At 30.9% G+C, this 12,301-nt stretch overlaps 2 protein-coding genes across 9 annotated transcripts in view; one reads left to right on the plus strand and one right to left on the minus strand.

The window, feature by feature from the left end:
• LOC116425466 (RYamide receptor) overlaps positions 1–12,301 on the plus strand; it is a 67,029-nt gene that overhangs the window by 51,824 nt on the left and 2,904 nt on the right. The gene's annotated exons all lie outside the window — the stretch shown is intronic.
• On the minus strand, positions 99–7,145 carry LOC116425467 (lipase member H-A-like). 2 transcript variants are annotated; one of them, XM_031973201.2, is made up of 8 exons: positions 7,003–7,145; positions 6,155–6,315; positions 5,104–5,155; positions 4,081–4,220; positions 3,514–3,759; positions 2,790–2,984; positions 1,763–1,922; positions 99–306 (listed from the first exon to the last, which is right to left on the minus strand). In XM_031973201.2, exons 1-8 carry the CDS (start codon positions 7,128–7,130, stop codon positions 204–206), a joined length of 1,185 nt encoding a protein of 394 aa, XP_031829061.1. In that variant the 5' UTR covers positions 7,131–7,145; the 3' UTR covers positions 99–203. The 2 variants fall into 2 exon arrangements, with proteins under 2 accessions (XP_031829061.1, XP_031829060.1); XM_031973200.2 differs by lacking the exon at positions 7,003–7,145 and adding an exon at positions 6,873–6,919.

Consider the following 12,301-nt stretch of genomic DNA (forward strand, 5'->3'; position numbering starts at 1 on the left):
GCCCCTAGTTGCTCACAATAAGCACACAATCTATATTTACTTAAATAATAATTCCATAGAAATTAAATAACCAACACAATTTTACCATCACACAACAATTAAGTAAGCAATACATTTTATTATTACATTGAACAAATCTATAAACAGGTTCTTTAGGGAAAAGACTTTCTTTTTAATTAAAGTAGTACGATGTTTCATTCCATTTATAGTGAAGCTCTGTTCTCTGCCAATCCTGTTCCGTTTATTCCTTCTATTCCTTTGGCGAAAGGACTATTCGCATTTGTGTGAAGGTAATAAACGCCAGTTCTGGAAACAGAAATAATTACATGCATTCATCGGTACATATATATTGAAATTTTGGACGCTGATTACACTGTGGAACAAATTTTAACCTATGTTGCTTTTTGCCATAACCACTAGATGATTCTTATAGAGTTCCTTACCCTAAATACGAATCCGGAAACCAAATTGCTGGGTCACGTCCAGTTTTCGAAAAAACTGGGCTTTTGTAAAAACGGTCGAATTTTTCAGAGAACCAAGTGTTACGTGAAAACTAAAAACGATAGGCAGTTAAAATTTGTCGTAGAAAATAGAGGAAAGTTGCCCGAATATGTAGCTATAGAAATGTTGAATATTGTGTATAATTAAATGTTTGTAAACGATGATCAAAGTTTAAAAAAGGGTAGATGCGCGTACTTTGTATGCATTTCTGTTACATTTCTACGAAAAGTGGGTTGGCTAGCACGAATTTGCTGTGCACCATTGGATTCTGCAGACATTTCTGAAGAGAATTCCCCGCATAAAACGTGAGAATGATTTTTCTTTCGGACAGGTTAAAAAAATATCCGTGAAGAGCGCGAGCACGGAACTTTGACGCCACACAGCCATTGCTCACCGGCCACAGCTATGCAGGACCGTGACTACGCGCTGTATAGTCCTCTTCAGAAATGTCTGCAGAATCCAATGGTGCACAGCAAATTCGTGCTAGCCAACCCACTTTTCGTAGAAATGTAACAGAAATGCATACAAAGTACGCGCATCTACCCTTTTTTAAACTTTGATCATCATTTACAAACATTTAATTATACACAATATTCAACATTTCTATAGCTACATATTCGGGCAACTTTCCTCTATTTTCTACGACAAATTTTAACTGCCTATCGTTTTTAGTTTTCACGTAACACTTGGTTCTCTGAAAAATTCGACCGTTTTTACAAAAGCTCAGTTTTTTCGAAAACTGGACGTGACCCAGCAATTTGGTTTTCGGATTCGTATTAAGGGTAAGGAACTCTATAAGAATCATCTAGTGGTTATTGCAAAAAGCCACATAGGTTAAAATTTGTTCCACAGTGTTATCACTTGCTCTGTAGTATAAGAATAAAAAAGGAATGATCCTGAAATATTTGAGACAGCAAACGCATTTAGATTCTCTCGAAAATTGGGAAAGTGATATGTGTTCAATCATCTTGCACACTTTTCGAAGATTAACGCTTATCTGTCCTAGCAACAAAACCAACTTAAAAGTTGAGAACAATTTGATTTACTTATGTTGCTATACAATTCTTCACTCATCTGGTTTTAATCATTTTTAAACTGTTTGGTGATAATTGTTACGTTAAATGATCCATCGTTATTGTAAAATTTGAATCTTAGATTTACGTTCGATTGAAGAAACTGTTCCAGTTTTTTTCTCCACAATCCCGTAGAATTATAGCGGATACGGTATAAAGAAAAAACGTTTTCAAAAAATGATACTAACGTATTCCTTGGTGTAGCAGGTCCCATAGGTACTATGTCTTTATTGTCACATAATCCTAATATAAAATCAATATCACTGTTACATTTAACTGCTAAGAAACCTGTTTCATTCTTCAATGTTTCCGCCCAAAACCTCCAAGACCTGTGATGACTGCAATAGTCTGTAACATGTCAGAATAAAAAATCATAAGTCATAAATTAGATATCTAAATATATAGGATATTGAAAATCATTGCCATGTAAGTCGTGTAATGTGTGTTGCTCAAAAAGATTAAGTCAATTCTCTACAAAATAAAAGTAAAGAAAGTAGAAAATATTCTCATTTCCCTAAAAGTACAATATTTAAAAACCGTTTTGGCTGTGGAGTACTATAATCCACGAAAATTGATTTTAAAGAATAAAAATTAACAATTTCAAAAGGAAAGTAATTTTTTACACACGCCATTAGGATTCTGAGCGCCCTATATCTACAATTCAATTATTTACCTCCAACTGCAATTAGTAAATGTATTGAATTTAATCATTTCTAAATCAAGAAAAATCTAGATTTTATTTGATTTTTCGATTCTACTGCTTTTTCCAAATAGATGTTCCTTTTTTTTATTAATATGTTTAGAGTAAGTCAAGGAGAGACAGCCCAGTTTTTCTTAAAAGAATTATTACATCGTAAATATTATTAATACCTACCAAAAAAATATTTATTTATGATAACAAATATACATAAGAAGATTACTTAAATAGGTTCCTGTGCAAGATTCAATATACCATTAAAAACCATTGAAAATATAGGTGTTTGAGAACTTAAAACAGATCGAGCCATCTCACCTGCAAAATCATCTCGCCGGGAATTACCGTATAATATCACTGGATATAAACATATACACATATTGTACATGTTTATATAACTTTGTTTACCATGAATAAATAATGTACATGTAATTTTGAATACGATTGTATGAATGGCTGAATATTTGGAGTGGTGTGTGTGCTTGATTGAATCGGAAATGTTATCCATAAAAAGTACAAACCGCCTTGCGAAAGGGGAAGGACAAGTAAAGGACAGCCAGGTTGTACCCTATGCCCAAAATTCGGTTTAAAGTTTACAGTGCCACTGTCATATATGCTGCCGTAAGCTCCTGCATCAGTGTGTATTATATCAACAAATTGGGCCATACTGGCATTTAAGTAGTTTGAGAAGTATAAGGGACCAGCGGGATCTAAACCTGTAAAAAGTATTTTAACATAGTAAAAAAGAATTAACAAATGATTAACAGACGTATGCATATGATTCACGCACTATTTACACTCAATCCTGCTTGGCATAACAGTGAAAAACTACCCCCCGAGAATCGAAAGTAATTTGATATGGTTGTCATCGATGTATTGACACTTCATAATTCTTAAGTATTATGATTTATAATCGTCTTCACTTAAAATATCATGTAAATCAAACATTCAGTTTTTTTAACAGCACAATAATGCTCTTGCGACTTTAAAAACTTAGTTAATAAATATTGTTTATTGTGTCCCCCTTCAACATTTAGAATTATTAACGTTTAGAAACAATTAAAATAAACGTTGGATAAACATGTCTGCCATATTGTACTTAATGGTAAAATCGGTTAACGAACATTCAAAATTGTTCTAAAAAACGAAACTTTATCGAAGGGTATCATTTCATCTAACAATTTGCTCTGTTCGCGGTTATGCGGAAAAATCGTGTTTAGTAATTAAATATAAATTCATACGCACCTGTTATCCTGTTAGGAAGAAAACGTAAACGCTCTGCTGTACGGCCACTAACTTGTCCACCCAAAGAATGCCCAACAATATGCATACACTTCAACTGATCGACACCAGCATTATACAATTTATTGATAGTACTAGCTAGGGCACCAGCAACAATGTCAACAGCTGACAGTGCGGACAAATAATCACCTTGTACGAACTTACTATAATCGACTGCGAAGAGAGTTGTATTTGTATAATTCAAATAAGCTGCAACAATTGTTATTAAGGACATTAAAATTAGATAAGATAGCTATAACTCATATCCTCACAAAACTTTGCAAGTATAAAAATATTTTCTACGTCGAGAAAACTTCTTTGTTTGACAATACTGCGGACTGTTATAAAAAAAACTTAGTAAGCATTTATTTGAGTTGAGAAGAAATATCAACTGTGCAAAATGCAAAATGAAACTTTATCTTATCATTAGAGAAACAGTTTACTTGCAAAATAATGCATTTTAAACAAATCTCTTTTTAAACAAATCAAACGCAGAAAATTGTTTTATTGTAAATTTAAATCATAACTTACCAGCTGCTATTGTATTGACACTTTCGCTATTCACGCTTTCCGAATACCCATGAATGTATAATACAAAACATCCGCTCAATTTGAAGTAATTCATCAAGGTATCCGTATCCTGTATGTTAATATCGCTATTCGAGTAATTCCTGAAAAGAATGTTTTCGAGAACAATGTTTTTATATAAAGAAATGATTGTACTTTCTAGTCATACACCAGGGGTTGCGAAAGTGGTCGATATCGACCCCTGGGCATCGATTGGGAGTCGGTGGAAAAATTGATTAAGAAATGGTTATTATAAAATTGTTATTATGTACATTAACAAATGTAAAACTTAAAATTGCAAATTGAAGTGAAGATGCTACTGCAAAATTCCCTTTAACCTTGAAAAAAGGGGGTTAATATTCTTTATTGTACTATTGTATTCTACTCATCGCGGAAGCAAATGATCTCAAAGATGAACTATGAATGAAAAATGAATAGTTTTCTTGTAAATCGCGTTCTTGTAAAAGGAACGCAATATCGATTGTCCTTTTCTGGTACACTCGTGCGGCGCGCCGCTTTCATGTTGCAGATACTATTCGCCGCGATGGCAAGACAAGTAAATAATATTAATCGCATTCTCCTTAAGAACGGAATGTACCAGAAAAGGACAATCGATTTTACGTTCCATTACTCTCTCAAGCAAAGTTCAACAGCGATTCACAAGACTACTATTCATTTTTTACCCATGGTTCCTTTCAGACTATTTGCTTACCCCCGCGATGAATAGAGTGCAATGGCGCAATAACAAATTTTAACCCTTTTCTTGCAAAGTTAGAGAAAATTTTGCGGCAGCTTCTTTACCTCAATCTCCACTCAACCGAAGGTGTAGAATCACGCTATGGCAAGATTACAAATACTTAAACAAATACCGATACCATTATTTATCATGTAAAGATAACTATATAAAGGATTTTTTTATGTGTATGTAGCAACAAAAATATTAATTGGTTCTAAATTAATATTATTTACATGTAATTATATAGTTACCCGTAATATCGGATGAAAATGGTATTAACATCTGGCTGCCCATTTAAGGACTCTGTAAAGAATATCATTTTTAAATTTCGTTTATAAAATTTGTTTTTCAATAATTATGAAATACCATACATTTACGAACAACCTTTGTAGGCATATTTACCAATGGATTTACAATATGTATCGGATGATTTACGTAAAAGAAAAAAGATCCTCATTGTGCATTTAAAGTTGGCAACAATACTCCATTTCGACATTTTCTTTACTTTCGCATACAGAATACTATACAATTACATTATCGTACTGTTCCCAACACGTGTCGCAAATATGTTTCGTAAAAGTTTGTATCAGTTACTAAAAGATCGTGTTTTATCGTCTTACGTCAACATTCAAAATATTGCACATGGAATAAATAGCCACTATTTCAAATGCGTTGAGAATATCGCAATTAATACCACGAAAACAAACACACGAAAGAGTCTCATATTGGACAAAAATAACACCCATAGAATAATTTGTGCAGTGCCTAATTTATGAGTTACTACATTATTTGTTTCTATAGAAATTGACAGATTTGCATTTGCTTACAAAAAGTCTATTCTTCGTTCAAATTCACGAAACATATCCTAATCTTTAATAAAACAATTCCAGTAAAATTTAGATAGTTAATTCGTTATTTCTGCAGTACCTTTATAGGAAAGTTTTGTCATTTTATGTATCCTTGCTTTAATTTCAAAATAAAAAGTTGCTTTCTACGAGATATCACAAAAACAATCTATGATAATGCAAAAAAATAAGCACTATATTTGGGAATAACATTGGAGTCCATAGACACATCTTGTAGCATAATAAAAAGAAAATAAATGGTGAACACTAGAATTACATTGCAGGCATTCTAATATCAATTGTCTAATTCCTACGACGATGAAATATATTCGTACATTTCATCTAATGAACGTGCAAGTATCTTGTTTTATATCTTTATATTAACATTTAACTATTTCACAGACAATTAAAAGCTACAACTTCGAACGCGATTTGTAACTGTTACAAGAACACTTACGTGACAGGGTGAAACCCATCAGTCCTAGGAAAACAAGGAAATGAAAGTTCTCCATGCTAGAGAAAATATAACGAATCTGGTTCGCGCGAACTCGTCGAGAGTACTGGCTTTTCTGTTCTTCGTCAATAGTATATAAACCGATGGAGTAATTTATGCTATACCTAAATTATGGAAATAGTACTATCTATTTTCATGAGAACTGCATATCTACATCTACTTAAGATAAAAAGGAACCACGTGGTTTTCTTTTCGTAATGTAGCGAACTGTTGATTTTTTTCATTTATAATGAAATTTTATAATTGACAACTCAAGTCATGTGACAGTCATCGACTTGTATAATTTATAAATTACAGGGTTGTATTCAATCTTGTCGTATCAAAATTTCATGTTTTGAAATATTATATTTTGTTTCCGTAACCCCTAGCCTTGCGATTTCTTTTGTAATTGTCCTTTTTAAATTTCTATTATTCTCAATAATTAACTAAACGTAGGAATAATTCTACAGTTATTTGTAAGTCTATATTTACTGTAAAAGTGAAATGTTGAAAAGAAAAAGATCTGAATTTGATTTCAACAAGATAAGAGATCAAATTGAAGAGATCAAAAGAGATCAGTCCTGAGAAAACAAGAAAGGAACCATGTTCAGCGGACTTTATTACGGCTGTCACTGTTTCTATTGACTGTCGATGATGTATAGACCAATGAAGTAAATTATACACTATTTTATCTATTTGATAAAGATTGCACATTAGCATCCACTTGACAAGTAAAACGCTGCACTTTTCTGTTTCCGCAATGCAACAAATTATCGGGCTTCTGCGTAAATGGTAAGGAATGGAACACATACACAATACATCTCACGATTTTAATAAATGATGTTTGAACACTCGATTCAAGAGCTAATGCTGATAACGAAGTTCTTATATCAATGTCTGCGATGAAGATTTCAGTGTCTCGCCGAACTATATTATTCATAACTTGATACGATACTCTTGCTGACGAAAGTTAAGGCGTGATGAAGTGATCTACAATATATTGTAATTAATATTTAATATATTTTCTTTAAAATATGACTTATTGCAACGAATTCCTATATGAAATCAATATATTTATTAACTTTTTCATGTTTCTTTTATCTAGAAGAACTTATGAATATATATAATATATAATACATAAAAGATCATTTACAATTATATATTTATAAATAACGTTCACTTTGTACTACTTTTGTTAGGAAATTTATTTAAATTACCATTATTTCTGCCCAAACCCTGTATTTAAATATTAATATATTGAAAATTTTCTTTAAATGTTGAGATGCATACATTAAACACTTGCCTTGGAATATGTTCTCTCACATGTGATTAAAATGTTAAATTGCAAATTTGTCACTCGTCGTGTTTTACTCTATACAATATAATATTAATGTACTTCTCTTCAAAATTTAGTATAACCTTTAAATTGTCGAACGCAAAATCGGTGTACAATACATTACTCAGTCTCTCACTCACCACATTCTTTCATATAGCAAAATTACAAAGTCATATACATAATATTAATTTTTATATAATTCATTGATAAGTGAAATATTGAAATAAAATAACTTCGTTCTTTAACTTAAGTATGTTTAATTGGTTTCAAAAAATGTTGTCCATTTCTCGTTAGAAAACATTGAATACTTCCAATGAAAAATCTTCGAGTGCAAAAGGTTAATCATTATAAAGTACAATGGAGTCAATGGATTCTGTTGTTAGTTTTAAACAATTTTAAATCACACGCTACAGGATCACTGGCTTGCTAATTTGAAATTAATAGACAGATGGGCATCGTGTCAACTAGAACCTACAATAAAGGTTATTTTCTGCAAAACAAACATAAGAATTGGAACAATGCATAATAGTTTTAGAAAATTGATACGATGTGCAACCCGGCGCAAAGTTAATATAATTGTAATAAACCTGCTCTCAAATTCAGCCACACCTGTTTTTGTATCTCACAGTGAAAAATTCAAATTAAGAGGAATTTCATTGTATCTAAATAAGGTAGTAAATAAAACATCGTTTTATTTTTAATATACTTAGACATTAAAAAGTCTGCATATACCACTGAAAATATATACATGACGCGATCTCCGATATAACTAAAAAACCGTTTATAATGAAGGTAGTAATCGTTAAAGTAGAGATTGTAATGCACTAATTTGCATGAAATTTACAAGAACACTTTATTGGACTCACTGTAGTAATTGTGGTTGTTTTCGCGATAGAAACGAGACAATAAACCAGTCAAGATTATTGCTTATCTCACGAAACGTTTTACTTTGTTAAAAGAAGTTGGACTGCATAAAGTTTTCGAATGATGTGTCTTGTAATGCCTTTTTAATTACATTTTTCTTTTATTTCGATTCTTCATGGTAATTTTCATTATGTGAATTACTTAATAATTTTCATTATTTAAATAGCAATTATTCTGTTTGTGACAAAATATTAATATGTCAATTATTGTATTTATTCACAGACATATGGTAATTATCGCTACAGTAGTAACTTTAGAATTTACAGAAAATTTTGTTTTCAACTCTATTTCTAATACATATGTCATTCTAATTTGTTTAATTCACAGAGTACGAAAGTATTATATTTTATCTTATTATTAAACATCATATATATATGAAGTCAATGTGACATGCAAATAATATGAAAGGAACAAAATGAAATAATACTCACCCATGCATTTTTATATAGCGTACGAATTGAAATGTCATAATTCTCAGATAAAATTAATCTTACGAGTTTCAGAATGTTAATATTAAACTCTTGAAATACAAATTCTACAGTAGAAAAAATTAAAAGTGGTTCTTATTAATTTTCCGAACAATTGTAATATTCCAAGTAAAAATTTAATTATAATTTTGTTGTTTAATATATCCCACTTTAATTTCATTTAATAAAACTCGTTCCGTATTAATTTATTTATTAATAAAGCCATTGCGGAAATAAAAAATAAGACAAAATTTATATCAATACTCAATATCACGCCCGATGAAAAGAATACACAAATTTTATATGATTAATAAATATAAATATTTAATTTGGTGGTTTATTCTACTCAAGTATTGTCAATATTTTATATCATTTAGTTCAACATGCAACAGTAAATTACTGTTTAATTATCTAAACTAGGTTCACAGGTGATAATGAAGACAGAATATTTAAATCTATGTGCACGCGTTTATCGCTGTGTTATCTTACAATACTTACCAAGCATTTTCCCACACATTATTACATTAGAGACACCTTTCATCGAGTGTAAATAATGATTTACATACAGTTTGTTTTATTTTCATACTATTTTTATCATTTTCAGTTCGAACAATTTTTTTTATCTACCTGGCAATATTTGAAAAAAATGAATCCTAATTCAAAGCAATTTATAAAATCTGAAAAACCAAATTAGAAGGTTATAATTAACATCTTTTTATACAAGAACAATTTTTAACAGACTATAACAGCAAAAAAAAGGAAGAATCGACTGCTATTTTCAATAACCTCTATAAAATGCAATATATGTGACCACCATAGTGCTGCATCATTGAATATTACTTCTCAGACGTATCAAGCTGGCAAACAGTTCTCTTCTCTGAAAAACATAATTTATGAATTCTTTTGTAGAAAATTTGCAATTCCAATATTTTATGTGCATACACAATATATTTCAGCAGAATAAACAAAATGAACACATGAGTCAGCAAATAGAGATAAGGGAAAAATGAAAACTAGCATTTCATCAAATTAAAAAGAAATATTAAGTATTTTATAGGTGTGAATTATTTTGATCGGAATATCTGAGAGCTAAATTTCAGTGATTCCAAGAACATATACCGATCCTTCGTTTTAAAAATATTACGAAGAATAGTCGGAAAATTTTATTTTTAACTTACTTTTAACTTTACCCCCGATATTTATAGGCATTACCCTCAATCTGCGGCCCATTGCGGCCATGCATTTTCTGAAGGACTTAGATTTTACGGTTGTGGAAAAATCTCTAGGACAATTCGACAACTAAGATTGTTTACAGGCGTACTTTTCGTAAATTTAATATTCCTTATTAAACGTGTATTAGTATAGAATTACACAAGAAAGTATTTGAATCTTGAACATTTGTTTATTTAATAGCCAATTTAATCCATTTTAACGTGCATTTGAAATCTTTCTTCAAACACAAATCGTATCTTAAATATTAGAGGAGGGATACGAGTCATTTAAATACTTGTGTACCATAAATTTTATTACCACCATAACTTCAGTGCAACAATGAGATCAATAACCTGATAGAATCTTATCACAGCACGCGTTGTCGAATTTTTCATCAGTTTACGTCTGCATAACATTCAATGTACATAAATATTCCTTTTTCGTGCGCGTGTCTTATCGAAAAGCAATTTTAGTTGAATATGAATGAACTGCAAAGTTAAACCGTTTATATGAATATAATTTGTATTTAAAAACCCGATCGATAAAAATGATTAAAAGGTAGAGTATTCCAATGAAAATAAAATGACTTTAACATTGCATTCGACGCATTATTCAGATTTCAAGTTAACGTCAAGTTGCATTGATATTAAAAAATATTCTTTGGATAAGAAAAATTCTGCTGTTACTAATGTATATTCCGTAAATATTGATGAATGACGCTATCGCTTGTTGGATATATTAACATAATCAGTATACGTTAATATCTGATTAGGCTTTAATAAATTATCAACGTTATTCGTCACGCTAGCCGTTTGATAGCGGGCCACGGCTTCGTAAAATAAGCCGTTGATTCGCCGAATGGTAGGTCTAGGACCAGTTTCCATTTTGTTTTTTGTAAAGAAACAAACATAAATATTTGAGGAGCGTCATTCTCTTGAGAGTTGGTTCCTTCCACTTTTTACGGCAAAGCAGCATCGATACGTTTGTGGAACCCTTTTTTCATAGCCCTTGCAAGATGTATAACACTACAGTATGAAAGGTTATACAGAATAACATATAACAGTTGATTCGTAATGAAGGGACGCGTTGGCAACGGCACTGGAAATGTATCTGAACACGGCGAACAGGGCCCAACGGGAAAAACGAAGATATATATCAGACGGAATATAAGCAAGGACAGAAACTAGCATGGAAACTGGAATAAACTATTTCTCGGCACGGTGTGAAGCGAAGGAAAAAGGGAGACCGAAAATTCGATGAATAAACAAGAAATTTATAGAGCGAGGCAAAATTAATACATAACTGAATTGCAATTGAATAATTTAATTCCATTATCAGCGGGAGAAATATTTCATCAGATTTCATCAAAATCTTTACATTTGTTCAGATGATCTTTCGAGAACGTTTGAAAAGTCAACATTTCTTTTAACTGAAGAAATTGTAACATTGTAAAGTTGAGTATAATATTAGCATAAGATATCTACAAATGATAATTTGCAGTATTAATGTTGACCTCTAGGAACTAATTTAATCGATATTTCCATAATTGTATTGAAATAATAAATTAGTTCTAAAACTGTTTTGCTTTAAATTCCTGAGCAAATTGAAAGTATATAAATAGTAATGTGTATATATTATGCATTTAAAACAAGAAGCACCTGTTTATTTTTAAACACTTAAATGTAAAATAGACTTTTTGTTCAGAAAAAACGTATTGCAATATTGAAATAACGATTACTTCAAAGGAAGCAAAAATTACTAACTATCAAACTTGATAACAGGAAAACAGCCAGTTTGTAATACAATAATTCTGAAATATCTTAAGAGGTAAAATCTTTAGGGAGTAACATCTGCAGAATACTCAAATTCAGTTTTATGGTCAAATGAAAGATATATAAAGAAAACAAACATGAAATATCTTACGGGCAGCCGATTTATAGATATCAAATAAGAAAATATAGTGATCAAAATTCAGAAGACGTATGAAGTACCTAGTCGTAAAGGGAAAACTCCCTTTAAATCGCAATGCCTTGAAAAGATTTCTAAAGAGAAAAATCGATATTTATATATTCAATTCGTTCGAACACATTCACAACTGAAAAGTAGAAAATCACCATGTTTTGTTCAATCCCTTTATTAAAACCCTACTAATTATGGAAAACAATAATTTTT

This window comes from Nomia melanderi, chromosome 4 (genome assembly GCF_051020985.1).
Source record: "Nomia melanderi isolate GNS246 chromosome 4, iyNomMela1, whole genome shotgun sequence".
Classification (NCBI taxonomy): Eukaryota; Metazoa; Arthropoda; class Insecta; order Hymenoptera; family Halictidae; genus Nomia; species Nomia melanderi.

Coding starts and splice junctions, on each gene's coding strand:
- LOC116425467 (XM_031973201.2), bottom strand. CDS start 7,130: ATGAATAATATAGTTCGGCGAGACACTGAAATCTTCATCGCAGACATT. Junction 4,221..5,103: donor ATTTTCATCCGATATTACGG/GTAACTATATAA, acceptor CATTCTTTTCAG/GAATTACTCGAATAGCGATA. Junction 2,985..3,513: donor TCTTCCTAACAGGATAACAG/GTGCGTATGAAT, acceptor TACTTTTTACAG/GTTTAGATCCCGCTGGTCCC.